At 33.9% G+C, this 16995-nt stretch overlaps 3 protein-coding genes across 3 annotated transcripts; all 3 read left to right on the plus strand.

Annotated features, from left to right (window-relative positions):
* The first annotated feature begins 145 nt into the window (after positions 1-145).
* LOC114379308 (BES1/BZR1 homolog protein 4-like) lies at positions 146-4451 on the plus strand. Its single transcript, XM_028337948.1, has 3 exons — positions 146-944; positions 2995-3740; positions 4061-4451. Exons 1-3 carry the CDS (start codon positions 729-731, stop codon positions 4062-4064), a joined length of 966 nt encoding a protein of 321 aa, XP_028193749.1. The 5' UTR covers positions 146-728; the 3' UTR covers positions 4065-4451.
* A 1519-nt stretch (positions 4452-5970) lies between these two features.
* LOC114378115 (protein TIC 20-IV, chloroplastic-like) lies at positions 5971-8030 on the plus strand. Its single transcript, XM_028336660.1, has 3 exons — positions 5971-6303; positions 6900-6985; positions 7317-8030. The coding sequence occupies exons 1-3, from the start codon at positions 6230-6232 to the stop codon at positions 7943-7945; spliced, it is 789 nt and encodes a 262-aa protein (XP_028192461.1). The 5' UTR covers positions 5971-6229; the 3' UTR covers positions 7946-8030.
* Positions 8031-9879: 1849 nt separating this feature from the next.
* LOC114379942 lies at positions 9880-16349 on the plus strand. The gene is made up of 8 exons (XM_028338785.1): positions 9880-10417; positions 10452-11071; positions 12136-12375; positions 12852-12941; positions 13231-13380; positions 13500-13624; positions 14638-14767; positions 15922-16349. The coding sequence occupies exons 2-8, from the start codon at positions 10505-10507 to the stop codon at positions 16045-16047; spliced, it is 1428 nt and encodes a 475-aa protein (XP_028194586.1). The 5' UTR covers positions 9880-10417; positions 10452-10504; the 3' UTR covers positions 16048-16349.
* The last annotated feature ends 646 nt before the right edge of the window (positions 16350-16995 follow it).

Consider the following 16995-nt stretch of genomic DNA (forward strand, 5'->3'; position numbering starts at 1 on the left):
AAAAATAAATTAAATAGTCAATACAAATTTTAAAAGAGAAAAAAGAAACTTCAACATTCCCTCTTACATTTAACGGAAAGTAACCAACTCGGCTAAAATTTAGAAAAGAGTAGAAAAAAAATAAAAAAGTAAAAAAAGGCAAACCAAATCAAAGTCATCATAGATTGATACTACTTCACAACACAAGTGTGAAGACTCTCACAAATCAACACTCACTGCTCACTGCCATAAACAAGGAAGAAAGGAAGAGAAAGTGGGGGAAAAAGGTTAGGTTGCTGGTGGTGGTGGTGGCATGTTTTTTGGATTCTAAAATCTCACTCTTTCTCTCTTTATAAAAATCTAAACGCCATGATCATGAATTTGATCCGCAAATTTGGCTAATCAAGTGCCTTCTCACTCTTTTCTTTTTTTGTTTCTTCTTCTTCTCCCTTTCTCTCTCACACAAACACAAACACACACTCTCATCAAAACCATTTCCCATTACCCAGATCTCCTCCGATCTCCGACCACTCTCCGGCCACAAAGCCACCTTCCAAATCCACCAAATGTGCTAACTTTGCCACTTCCAACCATCTTCTCCACACTCTTCTTATAACACCACCTTCTTACACACACCCTTTTCAATTTGTGATCGACCCAGAAGGCTATTCAACGTTGTTGGGTCGAATCTGGTCCAAAGTTGTGTTCTTTGGGAGGTTTGAGGAGGACCCTTTTGAGGCTTGAGATCGATGACGTCGGGGACGAGGCTACCCACGTGGAAGGAGAGAGAGAACAACAAGAAGAGAGAGAGGAGAAGAAGAGCCATAGCGGCGAAGATCTTCGCGGGTCTGAGGATGTATGGGAACTTCAAACTCCCAAAACACTGCGACAACAATGAAGTCCTCAAAGCTCTCTGCAACAAAGCTGGTTGGACCGTTGAACCCGATGGAACCACTTACCGCAAGGTACATTAACTCCAATTCTTCCTTTTTTATTTTTTATTTTTCTTTTCACTCACAATTTTAGCTACTTTAATTTTAGTAATTTTCTGCAGAGGAATGTAGTAACACAATGATTTTATTTGGTTGAAGTAGGATTATCTCTTGTAAAAAAAATATTTCTAGTCTTAAAGAACCAAAAATGTTTTTAAGATGGTATTGACAAATATTTAAAGTACATTTATTAATAAATAAAAATTTAATTAAAATAAGATGAATTATTTGCTAATTTAAATATTATATTTTTTTTTATTAAAAAATCATGTTTAATTGCATGACACTTGTTAGCATTTTATGTTAGTGATTTGAAAAATATTAAATAGTTTTGTTTTGTAATATAATAGTTTAAGTTTTTAAAATGCTTTTAATTCATTAAAACTTTATTATAATAAGTTGTTTTTTTTTTGTGTAATAAATATATTTTAGCGATATTTTTTCTTTTTCTAATATATGTAATGAAAAATAATTATTTAACCGTTAGAATATAATTAACGGGAAGAAGATGAGATCTTAGACATGATCGATCATTGATAGCAGGTTTGACTTCCTATCCGCTATTCAGAGTCTGAAATTTTTTATCTATTTTAGGCTGTAATACTTGTTCTTCCATTTTTTTGAAACAAGAAAATAATTATTTTTTATCATATAGTAATTCATTATTTATAAATAAATGCTCATTTTTTTAATGAGTATGCTATTTTATTTTAATCATAGCTGTTAATCAACTGTTATAATATAATATAATCATAGCAAATTTATTTAAAATATTAATTTTATATATGTATATTGGCTGTGTACGGTGGATCCGGTATGCAGTGGTCCTGGCATTTTAGTGAAGCATCAAAAGATTCGTTCTCTTTCTTGACTGAGGGTCACCTGAGAAACCAGGACAATTTTTTGTTTTTAGTCTTTTGGATTTTCAGTGGACGAAAATGCCCTCAGTGGGTGCTCCAATCACTGCATGAAATGAACCTGGCAAGTGGCATTTTGGTAAAATGGAGAGGGTAAATTTGGCAGCTTAGGTGTTCCCGTGGTTGGTGTGTTTGTCTGATATCTTGCTTTGCTTTGCCTTTGTAATGTCCGTGTTGCTGTGTGGCATGGTAGCATTAGCTTTTTGACTTTTTCAGACAGCGTGCCCACGTAGGATTCCATTTTGGAGTTTCTTTTGCCTCATGAATATGATTCACCCTTCTTTTGTAGTTTTTCCTTCTCTCAATCAGAGAAGAAGCTTTTTTATTTTTTATGGATAGAAATAAAAGACAAACACCAGAAGTTATAATAGTATTACCTGAAATAAAAAATATACATTGTATATACTTATATTCATTGATGCACAGTAATAAATAACTAAATAGTAGTACTACTATTATAATTAGAATATACATTAAAAACTGTTAATTAGTATTAATATTGTTTTAAGGGTCTTACTAACTAGTAACTTTAGCACATTGGTTAAGAAATTAAAAGAGGATTTATCTTATAAATCATAAGATAACATAAAAAAAATCATAAATAACATAATTTTCTGTTTTTCAATAAAAAGATTTATATTTGAAGTTTATTAAACAATATTCTTAGATATTTGACTTAATGAGAAAAAAGAGATTACATTGTAACGAGTACACAACATAAATAGGAGAGAGACAATTGTTCTATTCGATAAATTATAGCTACTTAAGTTGGATGAAAGTGAGTTATTCAATAAATTATAGTTATGCCATGTTGGTTAGATTTGATAGCAACAATATACTGAGAACATGCTGAGTCAAATAACTCGTGCTTTTACTTCTTTTCAACACATTTTTTTTATTGGTTGAAGTTAATCTGAGTTTCCACTGATTTGGGAATAAAATCTACCAAAAAATCCACATATTTACTGGAACCAACATGAAGGAGTTTATTAGAGTGTCTTACTAATGATTTATTTGTTATATTTGAAAAGATTTTGGTGATGGAAATCCTATTACATGCCACATATTATGATCAGTTAATGAAAATATATTTTGTGTACAATTAGGGATGCAAGCCTTCAGAGGGCATGGAGATAGTTGGTGGATCATCAGCAGCAGCAAGCCCTTGCTCATCTTACCATCCAAGTCCATGTGCTTCCTACAATCCAAGCCCTGGCTCATCATCCCCTTACTACAAAATTCCCAATCCTGATGGCAACTCCCTCATTCCATGGCTCAAGAACCTCTCCACTGCTTCATCTTCAGCATCCTCTCCCAAGCTTCCCCACCTCTACCTCCACAGTGGCTCCATCAGTGCTCCTGTGACGCCTCCTCTGAGCTCTCCAACCGCCAGAACGCCACGAATCAATGCTGAGTGGGACGAGCAGTCTGCGCGGCCAGGGCCCGGATGGACCAGACAGCAGCACTACTCATTCCTGCCATCTTCTAGTCCTCCCAGCCCCGGCCGCCAGGTTGTTGACCCTGAATGGTTTGCTGGGATCAAGCTTCCTCATGTTAGTCCAACCTCACCAACATTCAGCTTGGTCTCCTCAAACCCTTTTGCCTTCAAGGAACATGCTTTGCCCTCCAGAGGTTCGCCAATGTGGACTCCGGCTCAGAGTGGAACATGCTCTCCTGCTGTTCCACCGGGCTCTTATCAGAATGCTGACATTCCTATGTCTGATGCCGTTTCGGATGAATTTGCATTTGGAAGCAACGTGTTGGGGCTTGTCAAGCCTTGGGAAGGAGAAAGGATCCATGAGGAATTTGGATCAGATGATCTTGAACTCACACTTGGTAACTCAAAGACCAGGTACTCCAGCATTATTACATGATCAATTGAATTTCTTCACTGATAGTGTAAAGGATTTTATTACTATTAACCAATCAGAAATTGTCATATGTGGTTTTTTTAATCTTTCTTAAAAGTCATACTTAGCATAATTTGTTAGTAGTTGACAGTCTAAAAACCTTTACATTGTCACCGTAGAGTAGTAGACATGGTAATCGGGCGGGGTGGAGACCGATTTAGTCTCCCCGTACACTTATCATGCCTAGTGTAGAGAAATTCAACTCTTTTCTTTAAAATATTTTTCTCCCCCTTTTGACATGATCTTTTTTACTTCTTGGCAGATGAAGTCACAAATATGAATTGAATGTGATAATGTAAACATTGACTTTTGTTGGTTTTGATCAGTAGATATGTTAGAAGGTAAGTGAGGTGGTGAGTGCAAGCAGTTGTTTTCTTTTATCCTTTTATTTATTTTTATTTTGGTGACTTTCCCTTTTCATTCTATAGTTCTCCAGTAATATACATGTTTATTTAGATGTGGAGTGGATTTGCAACCCATTCATTTCATCGTTGTACGTGTTGTTAAACCTTAATTATTGGAAACATCAGTATACATTGTATGGATTGGCTTGGTTTGCCACTGACAGAACTCCACAGATTGCAACCTAACTCAATGGCAAAAACCCCTTGTGGAAATTTGATGGAATGGTCCGATTTTATTGACATGAGTTATTTTTTGTGCTTGTTTTAAGAAACAAGTCATGAGTTATCACATTCCTCTGCATATGGGTGACATTTGTACATGTTTCCATGAAATTATGATTCGATAAAACTCTCCACTGAAATAAATCTTCATTATTTGTATTAGATCAATGTTGTTAATTGGTGGAACAAATTTAATATCTCTGATAAAAAAATGACGAATAAATAAGAATGGGTCAACAAAGAGCTGGGTAAAAGCGCAAACTACTAAAGAGTTTTTGTTCTTATAAGAGAAGTAAAAGATAATGGCAACCTTAGCATTTGTCACTTCAACACAAGAGTGTCAAGAAAGATGGGGAAGAGAGGTTAGCTCAACATGAAACTTGATGAAGTCTCATCAAACCCCCAAACATTAATTGCAATACAATGAACAGTACTACTGCATGATGTTTGACTGATCAAGTTGTTATGTGACACCTCAAAACTAGAACATAACACTAGTCTAAAATATAATTAAACGATAGCATTTTAGACTTGAAGACACGACAATGGTAATCTCAAAACAAAGAATCAAGCTTTCTCCAAAGTCTACCATGCAAAAAGCTAAGAAGCCAAAGCTTCTAATTCCAAAGTCTTCTATGCAAGAATACAACTAGAATCTTCATCATAGAATCCAAAATTTTAAATTCCAAGACTGCTACATGAAGGGGTCACCAAACTTTTACTGTCCAAAAAATAACCAAAAAAATAGAAAATAATGTTAAATGTGCAAAGTGAGTGCAATATTTTGTTGTGAGTGTGCTTTAGTATAAATAACAATGAGTCCCACGGATTGACAAGACATCTTGCATTTAAGATTGAATTTGGCACCTTTGTGAATTTTTGTTTTGAGTTTTTCTTTTTTATTACAAGAGGTATGACATTTTGGTGTATACAATTTTGCGCCTTATTTTCTCCTTATAATAAACCATTATTTCCCTTTCACTACCTTAATATTTAGTTAGTTTTTCTACTCTTTCTTATTATACTTTCTCTTAATTTTTTGGGTACATAAAACTAATGTACCCAATGTTAAAAGGATTTGCAAAGGTAGGAAAGATGATCATTTCTTGCATTGGCAAAAGTATTATTTCTAGATTTGAACCCACTCGTGTCCTCCAAGAATTGCATTTCATAATCTACTTACTGCTATTTAACCTCCATTTTTTATCTTTTACAAATATGAAGAAACATAGAGTGTGTATTTTTTTCCTAGTTCTGATAAAGACACAAACAATAATTTTTTATAACTCATAAAAAATATTTTTTTCATCTCATAATAATCGTCATGTAAAAGAATAAATTTTAAAAGAATTATCATTTTAATTTTTTGATTTAAAATTAATTTTTTATAATATTAATGATGCACAATAAAAACTAAAAATAAATTAATAATTATAAATATAATTTTATAAAAATTATTATTATTATTATTATTTATTTATTTATTAATGTTTTATGTAAAACAATTAGGACGATAATTATAATAAGAAGCCAACAAGCATTTCACTCATTCACTTCACTACGTGTGTAATAACGAAATAAGGTATCATATGAAAGGAAAACTGAAACAATGAGTGAAATGATCAGCTGCAGCTCATCAATGGCGGAAGATTATATACATGTGTATATGGGAAACATAAAGCTGTTATAACTGAAAGTTAACCGAAAGTTAACTAACCTAACTAACTCCCTTGTAACTAACCTAACAAATGCTGTTAAGAGTGTGCAGTGTGCTCGTGTTGCCTTTCTGGTAAAGAAGAGAGAAAATGACACCTCAATTTGCAGCAAGCCACTCTTTTTTCCGCGTTCCTCCCACTTCCCCTTCTCTCCGTTTCACAAGGTATTGTTGTATCCCACCCCTTACTTTTATTTTTCCTCTCATCTCATAGATATGCTGTTGTGTATTTATTGTTGTTGTTGTTGACTTATATTACACCCACAAGGGGATCCTATCCTTGTCATGTTTTCCATCTTCTGTATAACTTGTATTGTGAGGTCCCCTTGACTTATTAATTGTTGAGTTCTGGTGGTGGTTTCTCGCTGCCCGTGATTGTTGAGGCCCCCTTAGTCATTTGGGTAGTGGAGGCATTATCTCACATGTCATTGTTTGTACTTTTTAATTTGAAAAAAAAGATGCTTCTAAAGGGTGGAGGATTTGATTTGGTAGGTGTTGTGCTGATTTAGAATAAATTTTGAATTTCAGAGTGCACTCTTTAGCTTAATCCCTGTTATAGCTTATAAAGGAGCTTATAATAATGACGAATTTGAAAATCAGGGAACATTGTTAAGCTTTTTGTAGTAACTATGGCATGTTAGAGAGACTTTTGTCGCATGCTTCAAAACTGATGAGTTGGTGTTGTTATATCATGGTCTCCCTTGATTTTACTCCATTTGCATTTGGAACTAACATTTTCTTTGTATTTGGTTTTAAACTAGGAATAAAGATTTGATTCCAGAAAGATATACTATAATCAACAGGAAAAAGAATCATGCCATCACAGCTTTTGCAGGCAATTCTCTTGGTCAGTTAGCATCTTGCTCCCCAACCCTTTTTTTAAGCATCTTCTATGTAATTTTAATATTTAAATAGCTCAATTAATTTGATTTTTAATAAAACAATAGACCTCTGTAAAAAATATTTGCCATTTGAATATGGAAATGAGAGGTGACATTTGAAACTTGTATGCTGATTTTGGCAATAATCTCCTCACAACATTTTGTTTATTTCAATGCTAAGACATCTTATTCACCATGTCATCAAAATGCAATACCTTTTTCAAATTGCATGTATTGTTTAGTTCAAGTGCTTAAAAATTGTTTCTAGTCGTTTAACCCCCAAATTCTTTATATCAGGAAAATCAGCTATCCAACTCAATGCTGCTTCATCTCCACTATTTGCTGATAAAGAAGCTCACCTCTCACTCAAACTTCCTATGTCTCGAAAATCCAATACTACAATCCGACAAGCATTTATATATCATTCATCTGGTTTCCGAATCCCATCAAATGCTGAGAAGCCAGAATGGTGGTGGAGGACTTTATCCTGTGTTCCCTATCTGTTAGCATTGCAGATATCTGCAGCTGGGTTTTATCTAGAACCTATCCTTGAGAAATTTCCATTGTTTCGGAATTTGGTTTTTTATATCCCAGGAGCTGTCAACCGATTACCAAACTGGTTCCCTATGCTATATTGCAATGTGGCTATTGTATGGGTGGTAAAAAACAAGGACTTGCCCCTTATCTTCAGATTCCATTTAATGATGGGAATGCTACTGGAACATGCTCTGCAGATAGTGTGGATTTCAAGCAATTTCCTGCCACTTATACACTTCAAGGGAACTTTGGGGATGTATTACTGGGCTGGTGTGGCGTTGACATATATTTTTGTAATAATAAGGTGCATAAGGTGTGCACTTCTGGGTACATTTGTGAGTATCCCTCTACTTAGTGAATCAGCTTTTATTCATTCTCTATTTAGTTAATGAGGGTTTCAACGGCCATTTTAGGATGTGGTCAAGAGCATATGTACTATACTAGTGGTTTTGCAGTTGAATGAAGGATTGTCTCTATTTAATTGAGTTTTTGTTGATATCTTTCCCCTGCCTTTGCTTAAACTTGAAAGGTTGGTATTTGTGTTTGGGGTGTTGACATTGGTATTTTACTTCAATTTAATGAAAAACATATGTGAAAGTATCAAAATGTAACTTGATTAAATAATTTAAAATACCTCAAATTATTTTTGAGATTCATTTTATATATTATAATTTCTATTTCTGTATATCTATAAATCATGGTAATTCATGAAAGTGATAATCATGATGAAACATGTATTACCTCATTTGTTTACTATTCAAACATTACTTCTTCACAAAACCAAATAATGATGTATGACTGTATGACTATGACTGTATATCGTTTCATCAACATTCCTGAAAGTTAAAAAGGCCAACCCACATGACTGAAAATATCTCGAGAGTTCGACAAATCTCGTTTTTTTCTGTATGACTGTATATCGTTTCATCAACATTCCTTTTTCTCTGCTTTCAAATATCTCAACTAGCATTCCTCTTCTTATTAGATTTCTTTCTTCTCTATTTCTTTGTCTCCAAGTGCCATTTATTTCTGGAAATTTAGGGGAAGGAAATAAGGTAAAAGATAATAAGAGAAAGATGCTACCTTTTCTATTATTAAGATTTAGATTTGTTAAATATTACTCTCTTTTTTATGAAAATCAATTACTTTTCATTTAGATTAGTTAACATTCTCGATCTATATATTATATACATGATGGGTTTTGGGAATCTATAAATATTAATAACTCAATATTAATTTTTAATTCTCACCTTAATCATAAGGACTAAGTTAACATGAAATTTATAAATTCAAATTTTTTTTTTTAGATTACAAGTGCCAGTTATTTATTTTGGTTGACAAAGGAACCTAGGCCCAAGAAAACAAAGATTAAAAGGAAATTAACGAGAAGCAAGAACTCTCAAAACATCATAATTAACAACTGGTTTAACTGAATAGGAGGTTGATCATAATTCATAAATCCATAACCCAGTCCTCCCAGTTGCATTAGTACTCTTGATATCTCTTATGTTTCGGACATCCGCTTCTAAATTCATATTGGATAAATATTAGTTATTAACTTTTTAGTTAGAAAAATTTAAACTAATAATCTTTTTTTCTCCCTTTTTCTTTTAATCATAAACCAATCTTATAACTCCTCTGAATCCATATGTAGTTCCAGTTCCATGCAATTATGCTAAAAGAAGCCCTTCATATGCTCCCCACCGCTCTGGTACATATGCAGTAGCTACGCCAATGAATTTAGTGAACCCACAGCCATTTACCTCTGTCATCTTAACAGTCCACCACATTCTTCTGTTCCTCGTTTCCCTTTTGTGAAAAATAACTGTTTAGTATTATCCTAAAATATACTAAAAGTGTATAATTAATTGCATTATAAGCAAATTAAAATATCCTCCCCAATTCTCACTCAAACCATTGAAAATATAGTTCTTATAATTTTGCACTTTTTTTTTTATTTTAATCTCTATAATTTTTTTCATGTTTAATTTCTATAAATTTATGTTTCTTTAATTTTGGTCTTTTTTTTAATCCTAGTAAACTTGTGTTTTTTTTTTTAATTTTAGTTCCTTTAATATTATTTTTTTCATTTCACAATACTTATAAGAATCAAAATTAAAAAAAAGAATACAAATTTATAAGAAAAACTAAAAACAAGCAATTTTTTTATAAAAATCAAATTAAAATAACACAAATTTACATAATAAAACAAAATCTCTGAAATGAAGAGATTCACTTTGGTTTTGTGGTGTGGCCAAACGTAATGTGTCGAGAATTCACGTGTTCTCATTGGCTGATTTTTTGTTTTATAATTTTTCATTCATCGTTATCATTCATCACTTTCATCACTTGAATCCTTTTTTTTTTTCCATTCAAGTAAAATCTTGGTCCTCCTCATCCACAACACAAAGACCAAATCCTACGCAACGTGTCGTTAAACCAAACCCGCGTGCTCCTTTTCCATTTCTCATTTCCTTCAAGTACTTCAGTTCTCAGCACACCACATCACCTTTGCAGCAGCCTCCATAATATTCCAATTCATCACCCTCTTTTCAATATTCCCTTATTATCGCTTTGATTCGTTGATTTTTTTAATTCTTTACCTCAATTTTAATAAGAATCAGTTTTTGTAGTTTTGATTTGTTGTAGTAAGATTAATTAACTATTCAGATTCAGTTATTGCCAGCTTTGATTTCTTTTTTTTTTTTTTTTAATTAGGTTTGCAAGTAAAACCCAAACCCAAACCCCTAGACCTTGGGAATAGTTTGTGAGTTGTGTTGAAAAAGAATCGGTTCTTGTCTCGTTTTATTTCAGATAAGAAAGTCTTAGATTCAGATTCAGTTGTTGACGCTTTGATTCGTTTTCTTCTAATTAGATTTGCGAGTATAGGTGAAGCCCTAGGTCTTATGGATAGGTAGTGAGTTTTGTTGTTGAAGAAGAAGAAGAAAATGTCTGTGGAAAGGTCGTTTGAGGCATGGGAAGAGGTGCAGCGTCACGGGCAGGACCTAGCTGACCGTCTTGCCCAGGGTTTTAGCGGTTTGATTCACACGCATATGAGCCCTCCGCAATTCGCGTGGCCGAACCCTCCGACATCGAAGCTCTTCGATCTGGAGTTCCCTTCGCAGAACTTTGGGAAGAGGGATTTCGCTTTGGCGACCCAGGAGTACGGGATTAATGGCGTGTCAGCGATTTTTGACATCGGGAATCGGATCGGTCAGGCCGGGGCGGATTTCGGTGCCAGCTTGAACGGGCTGGTTCAGCAGTTTTTCCGGTCGTTGCCGGTGCCGATGCCATTCAAGCACGAGGAGAGTTCAGTGAGGGTGGAGGGTGGGGATAAGGGGTGGCAGAGAGGAGGGGTTGTGGTTGCTGTGCAGGAGGATTTGGGATTGCTTAGTGAGAGGTTGAAGAATCGTGGGTTTGCTGAGAGTGTTAGTGGCAGTGGTGGTGGAAGCGCGGAGGAAGAGGGTGGTGGAGGGTTTAACCTTGGGTCTATTGGTCTTCTGGGCAGGCGACAGGTAAACATTCTTGGTGTTGGTGTTGGTTGGTTTTGCTTTGTATATGCTGTGGTTTTGTATTATAGGCTTGTTATTGTTAATTTGCTTATTGACTGTTAGATTTGGAAGTGATAACTGTTGCTGTTCAATTGCTTGCTTATTGATGGAGAGAGATAAACAGTTGTTGTGTAATGGGAAGAGAGGATTTATTATTGTAAAAGAGCTATTGAAGTAATTGTCTGCAATGGTTTACTGTGCAATATTGGTGTTCAGGTGCAGAAGAAACAGTTTTTATCTCTAAAAGTTTATTCTGTTTTAGATCAACTAGCCATCCTGATTAGATTGTGCCTTTGATGGTGGAATTGCGGTGTTGAATATTATTTTGAGGAGGGCCTGTCCTTGTCTTTGTTATGTTTTTATTTATGTTAATATAAGAGGAAACCACAGAGGATTGTTAGCTTTTTGCATTGGAGTTGTTTTCTGTTCATTGCTTCAGTTTTCTTGTTGGGATTCATTCATGATGGGTGATGTCCATTGGCATCTTGGGGCCTTAGTATAGTTGCACAAGTCGTATTTTACAGAAAGAAAAGAGGAAGCGTTGAACAAATGCTTTCTTACTTTATCATTTGTAAAATATGTACCTGGAAATTTATTTTCTTTCCAATGCCCACAATTCCCCCAAATATATGCAGCATAAAACTTGTAAATTTTTTAATAGTGAGTACTTGCTCTTACTAGTTCAGAGTAAATTAATATTTGTTTATGACATTGATCAAATTAGCAATAGAGCATATCAACAGTACTATTGATTGTGATGTTCAATTAGAATTAGAATCTCTTGAAAAATGATCTACATTGTGGAACAGACACTATTATTGAATTCCTTCATGATTTGATATGCCAACTAGCTTTTAAAATTTTGATTGGTTAGAAAGATTTCTTGTTTTCAACATTTATTTTGAAACATATGTAAAAGATGTGCAAGCTCTGGAATCTGTATTTTGTGTGGCTAAATTCTCTTTCCTCACTCTGTTGATTCGTTCCTCTATCTATTTCATTTACTGGTTATATTTTTTCATGTACAGGGAATCATAAATTTTACATCAACTTATGATAGTAGAACTCAAGAAGTGGAAGGTTCTTTAGTTGCAAGGGGAGATTTGTGGAGAGTAGAGGCATCACATGGTGGTTCTGCGTCTAGAAATGAAAATTCATCTCTTTTCCTGGTTCAGCTTGGACCTCTTCTCTTTATCCGTGATTCAACTCTCCTCTTGCCTGTTCATTTGTCAAAGCAGCACTTGCTGTGGTATGGCTATGATAGAAAGGTAAAGATGAGGTTCAGCTGGCTAATTGGACTTTGCCACAAAATTGGTAATATATAGGGAAGGTGAATAAAGCATGTCCATTGACATTGTGTTTTATCCTTGAAAGCAACTGTGTAAGCATGTTCATATGCATTTGATCATTGAACACTATTTGCTCATTGAGTTGTTAATCAGCTTTCCTTTCGAAGCTATGGTAAAGTATGCTGAAATGATGCCCATGCTAGTATAAGTATTCATCTTGAACATTATAATAATTTATGTATTTTTTAGGCAGCAGCAATTTACAGTATAGTTTGTATGCCTTTGTTTTCTTGTTGAAATTACTCTTTCATACTTGGTAAAATGATTTAATTATTGTTTAGAATTGCGTATTTAGTTTCCATCTTCAGAGTTATATTGCATGTGGATGTTTTGTGTAGTGCTCCCTACCCAAATTTAGCTTTTTATTAGCTTACGTGATAATTTTTTTTTGTCAGAATGGAATGCATTCTCTTTGTCCAGCAGTGTGGTCAAAACACAGAAGGTGGCTGTTAATGTCCATGCTTTGCCTGAATCCCCTAGCTTGTGTAAGTTGATAGATTATCTATATGTTTGGATCAGCGTCCTGCACAATAGATGCACATAATGGACGTGAAAAGCAGAAACTACTCTTCTTAGCTTCTGCGTATTTTGTGTACTGGATGTGGAGAGAGACAATATGATCCACGGTTTCTAATTTTTTCCAAACACGCACTATGTTGTCATGATGCCTCTAAAAATATTTGTTCTAATTTTAAGTTTTTATACAGTGCCATGATGATTTCTACCCTGAAATAAATTTCCTATCATCATTTTTTCCCCTCTTTCTGCATGCAGTCATTTGTGGATCTTCAATTCCCTAATGGGCAACTAACCTACGTATCTGGAGAGGGTCTAAGTACCAGTGCTTTCCTTCCTGTTTATGGAGGTCTTCTTCAAGCTCAGGGTCAATATCCTGGGGAAATGAGATTCAGCTTTTCGTGCAAGGTTAGAATCCAAGTTATTGAAGGCTTTGATGAAATGATGTTTGAAGTTCACAATATGTTAGTTTGAACTGTTTTCCTTGTGCACTGGAACTAATATTGGTTACTCTTCTACTTTTTTAGAATAAGTGGGGAACAAGAATCACACCAATGGTACAATGGCCTGACAAATCATTTTCTTTGGGTCTTGCTCAAGCCTTGGCCTGGAAGCGATCTGGTCTAATGGTGAGGCCATCTGTTCAATTCAGGTAAGATGTTACTTAGTGGCAGGGGAAATGAATGGTGGTGCTGTGATTATTATTGGGGTTGCGAAGACACTTTCGCAAGGTTATCCTGGAGAAAATATTTGTGCTGCTTCACTTAGTTGATGTTGTCTATATGTGATGATTGCTTGCTTGTCTACCTGCTTTGAATTTAGAATGAACTTCTCCAGTCTAGATAAAATTGTTTACTCTAGAGTATGGACAAATTTTATGCTTAAAAATTCAAACATTGTGTTCGAGTAGTACACTAAAGTTTGAAAGCATAGTTCACTCTTTAAATAAATGTAGTGTAATTTGATGGTTTCATTCATGAGAAAAAAAGAAGCTTTTGTAGCTGTGTTTTCTTGATTTTAATCCTGATTAAGAAGCATTGGACTATGTGACCTGCCATGCTCTATTCTTTAATTTAAGATGTAGTTCACAATTGAGAAATTTGGATGTGTAATGTAACTTCTAGTTTTCTGAACTGTGTTTTTGTTGTATTTGTTTTGCCTCTGCTTGGAAAACTATTTGTTTCAAATATTGTAATAACATAATCGATCAAATGGTTTTCATCCCTGTGTAAAGGGGTAGAGGGAGACCAAGAAGGACATGGACAGAAATAATTAAAAGGGATTTTATAGTGAATTATTCCTTGAGTATTTGGTTTTTAATCGGGTCCAATGATGTTGTGTGACCGATCTAACTGATTTTACTTGATGGGATTAGACTATTGTTGTTTTATTCTGGAAACATAATAGTGTTTTGGATTAGTTTATTTTTGTTCAAATAGCTTTTGATCAAAATCTTACTGAGAGGGCTTGAGCTTTTCAGAAAAAAAGCTATTGGCCCTGCAAATTATGCCAGTCTAATTATGTCTAATATATCTAATGCATCTATAATACAAATGTAACTAATCTTTTGGTGTACTTCATTATTGCCTCCAATTCTCTCATTAACTTATATTTTCAATTTCATTCACACACCCTGATCTGTTTTGATATTCTATATGTGGTTAGTGTGTGTCCTACTGTTGGTGGAAGCAATCCAGGGTTGCGGGCAGAACTCATTCATTCAGTTAAAGAGAAACTTAATCTAATTTGTGGATGTGCTTTCATGACATATCCTTCTGCCTTTGCTTCAGTATCTGTAAGTTGTTTCTGAATAAGCATAACTTGTTCTTGAATTATGCAAGTGTTATTTTGGATGTTTTCTAATGTCGAAAAACATGTTTATGATAGCATAAGGAGTCTGCGTGTTATAATTCTTAATGTTGTTCATTAATCATAAAATGACTGTTATCAGTTGATCGGGGAAATGTCAGTTCACTAATCACAAGGTGTTGCTTAGTTGGCTAACTGAGCCCTGTAGGATTTGAAACCCAGTGGAATTACCTTGTGGTTAGGGCCAAGGTGACATTGAATCGCACATTAGTATCACACCCAAAGGGTCCAGGGCAGGACATGGCATGATTTACCAAAAAGTTGGATGCCTTTTTACTTCCTTTTTTTTCTTTGTTATCAGCTGAATAGTATGTTAAAAAGTATAGAAATTACTTCCTACTTTTGTTACTCATAAAAAGATAGCAAATAGTCACAATACAATTCTAATTATATATCTATGCCCCCAGGGCTATTTTGAATTTAAAGTCAGCTATTTTCTAACTGTTTTGTTCAAGTACATACTAACAATAACAATGGAATTTGTTATAATCCAGTTGTAATTTTTCTTGGGTTTTTATTTGGGTGAAAATATTGGAAATGAGATATGAAATATTATTTAGTTTATGTTGGTGGTTTTTTTTAGAAAATAGCTGACTTTAAATTCAAAATAGCCCTGAGGGCATAGATATATAATTAGAATTGTATTGTGACTATTTGCTATCTTTTTATGAGTAACAAAAGTAGGAAGTAATTTCTATACTTTTTAACATACTATTCAGCTGATAACGAAGAAAAAAAGGAAGTAAAAAGGCATCCAACGTGAGTCTAAATGTCTAATATGTAGTAGTAGACTAGTAGGTATATAAAATTGGCATACTTTAACCTTTTTAAGTTCTTATTTTTTAGTTACTACACCAGCTGGAAATCTCTGAATAGGATCACTAATATTTATCTATATTGATTATTTCATGCTTTATTACCATTGTAGACTTTTATCAGCACTAATTGTTGACTATTATTTCATGCTTTATTACCATTGTAGACTTTTATCAGCACTAATAGTTGACTATTATTTCCAAAGATCATTGTGGAAGGAGAGTGCTTATGTATCATAATCTAAATGGTTTGTCTTTTTTACAGATTGGAAGATCAAAGTGGAATGGAAATGTGGGGAACTCGGGTCTAGTTCTAAGAGTTGATGTTCCTCTCTCCACCGTTGGGCGCCCTTCCTTCTCCGTTCAGATAAATAGTGGCATTGAGTTTTGATAGCATTCTGGTGTTTGGTATCATCAGTTTTATATTTTGCATGAAGTGTACATAGGTTTGGTTCCTTGACAGTACTTGCAGGAAATTAAAAAAAAAACTCCTAACAACAAAGCTTAGTCTTTTTATGTGAATAGAAAATCCTATTCTGGTAGTGTATTAGTTTTAGTCTTGTCATTTTCTATGGTACATCCCAAATCATTTTGGAGCCTGGTGTACTTATTGAATTTCTAATTATTTTGAAGGCGTAATTTGTAAAAGTTAGATTCAAATTGTGTTGTGAGAGTACTTGTTATTTACGTCTAGTTTTTATATTTCGTAGATTAGTATTAATATTCATATTCTAATAGTGTTATTAATTGGGGAGGATCTTCCCTTTGTAAGAGAACTTCAACTTCTCAAGCAATTTTTCCATGAAATGAGAAATTTAGACATGAATTTTGGTGGTAAGGTTCCTTGATCTTCGTCTATCATACCAAACGCCTTAAATAAAACGCCTTAAATCAAACTTTGATTTCTTTCTTCATGATTATTAGTGAAGTATTATTCATATTTCGTTGCATTCCTTTGTCAATTGTCAATTTGGTTTGAAGAGATAGTCAGGATTCTATTCTAACAAAGTAGGCTTCTGCCATACAACTTAAGTGGTTTAACTTTAAATGCAACATAGTAGACTTCGTGGTTTTTGACCATTTGAGTTTCCATTTTGAAATTTCAATTTCAATGAATATAACTGAAAATTACAAATTTAAACTCAGTTCTATTATTCAAATACAAGATATAAAATTAGAAATAAAATTAATTACAAATATCATATAAAAAAGCATTTAATAAATCAGTATCTGTAATTAAATATAATAATATAATTAATTATTATCTTTAAATAATAATTTGACTAGGTTACATCATTTGGATAAACTTCAGTATCTGTAAGTTGTTTCTGAATGAGCA

This window comes from Glycine soja, chromosome 12, assembly GCF_004193775.1.
Source record: "Glycine soja cultivar W05 chromosome 12, ASM419377v2, whole genome shotgun sequence".
Taxonomy (NCBI): Eukaryota; Viridiplantae; Streptophyta; class Magnoliopsida; order Fabales; family Fabaceae; genus Glycine; species Glycine soja.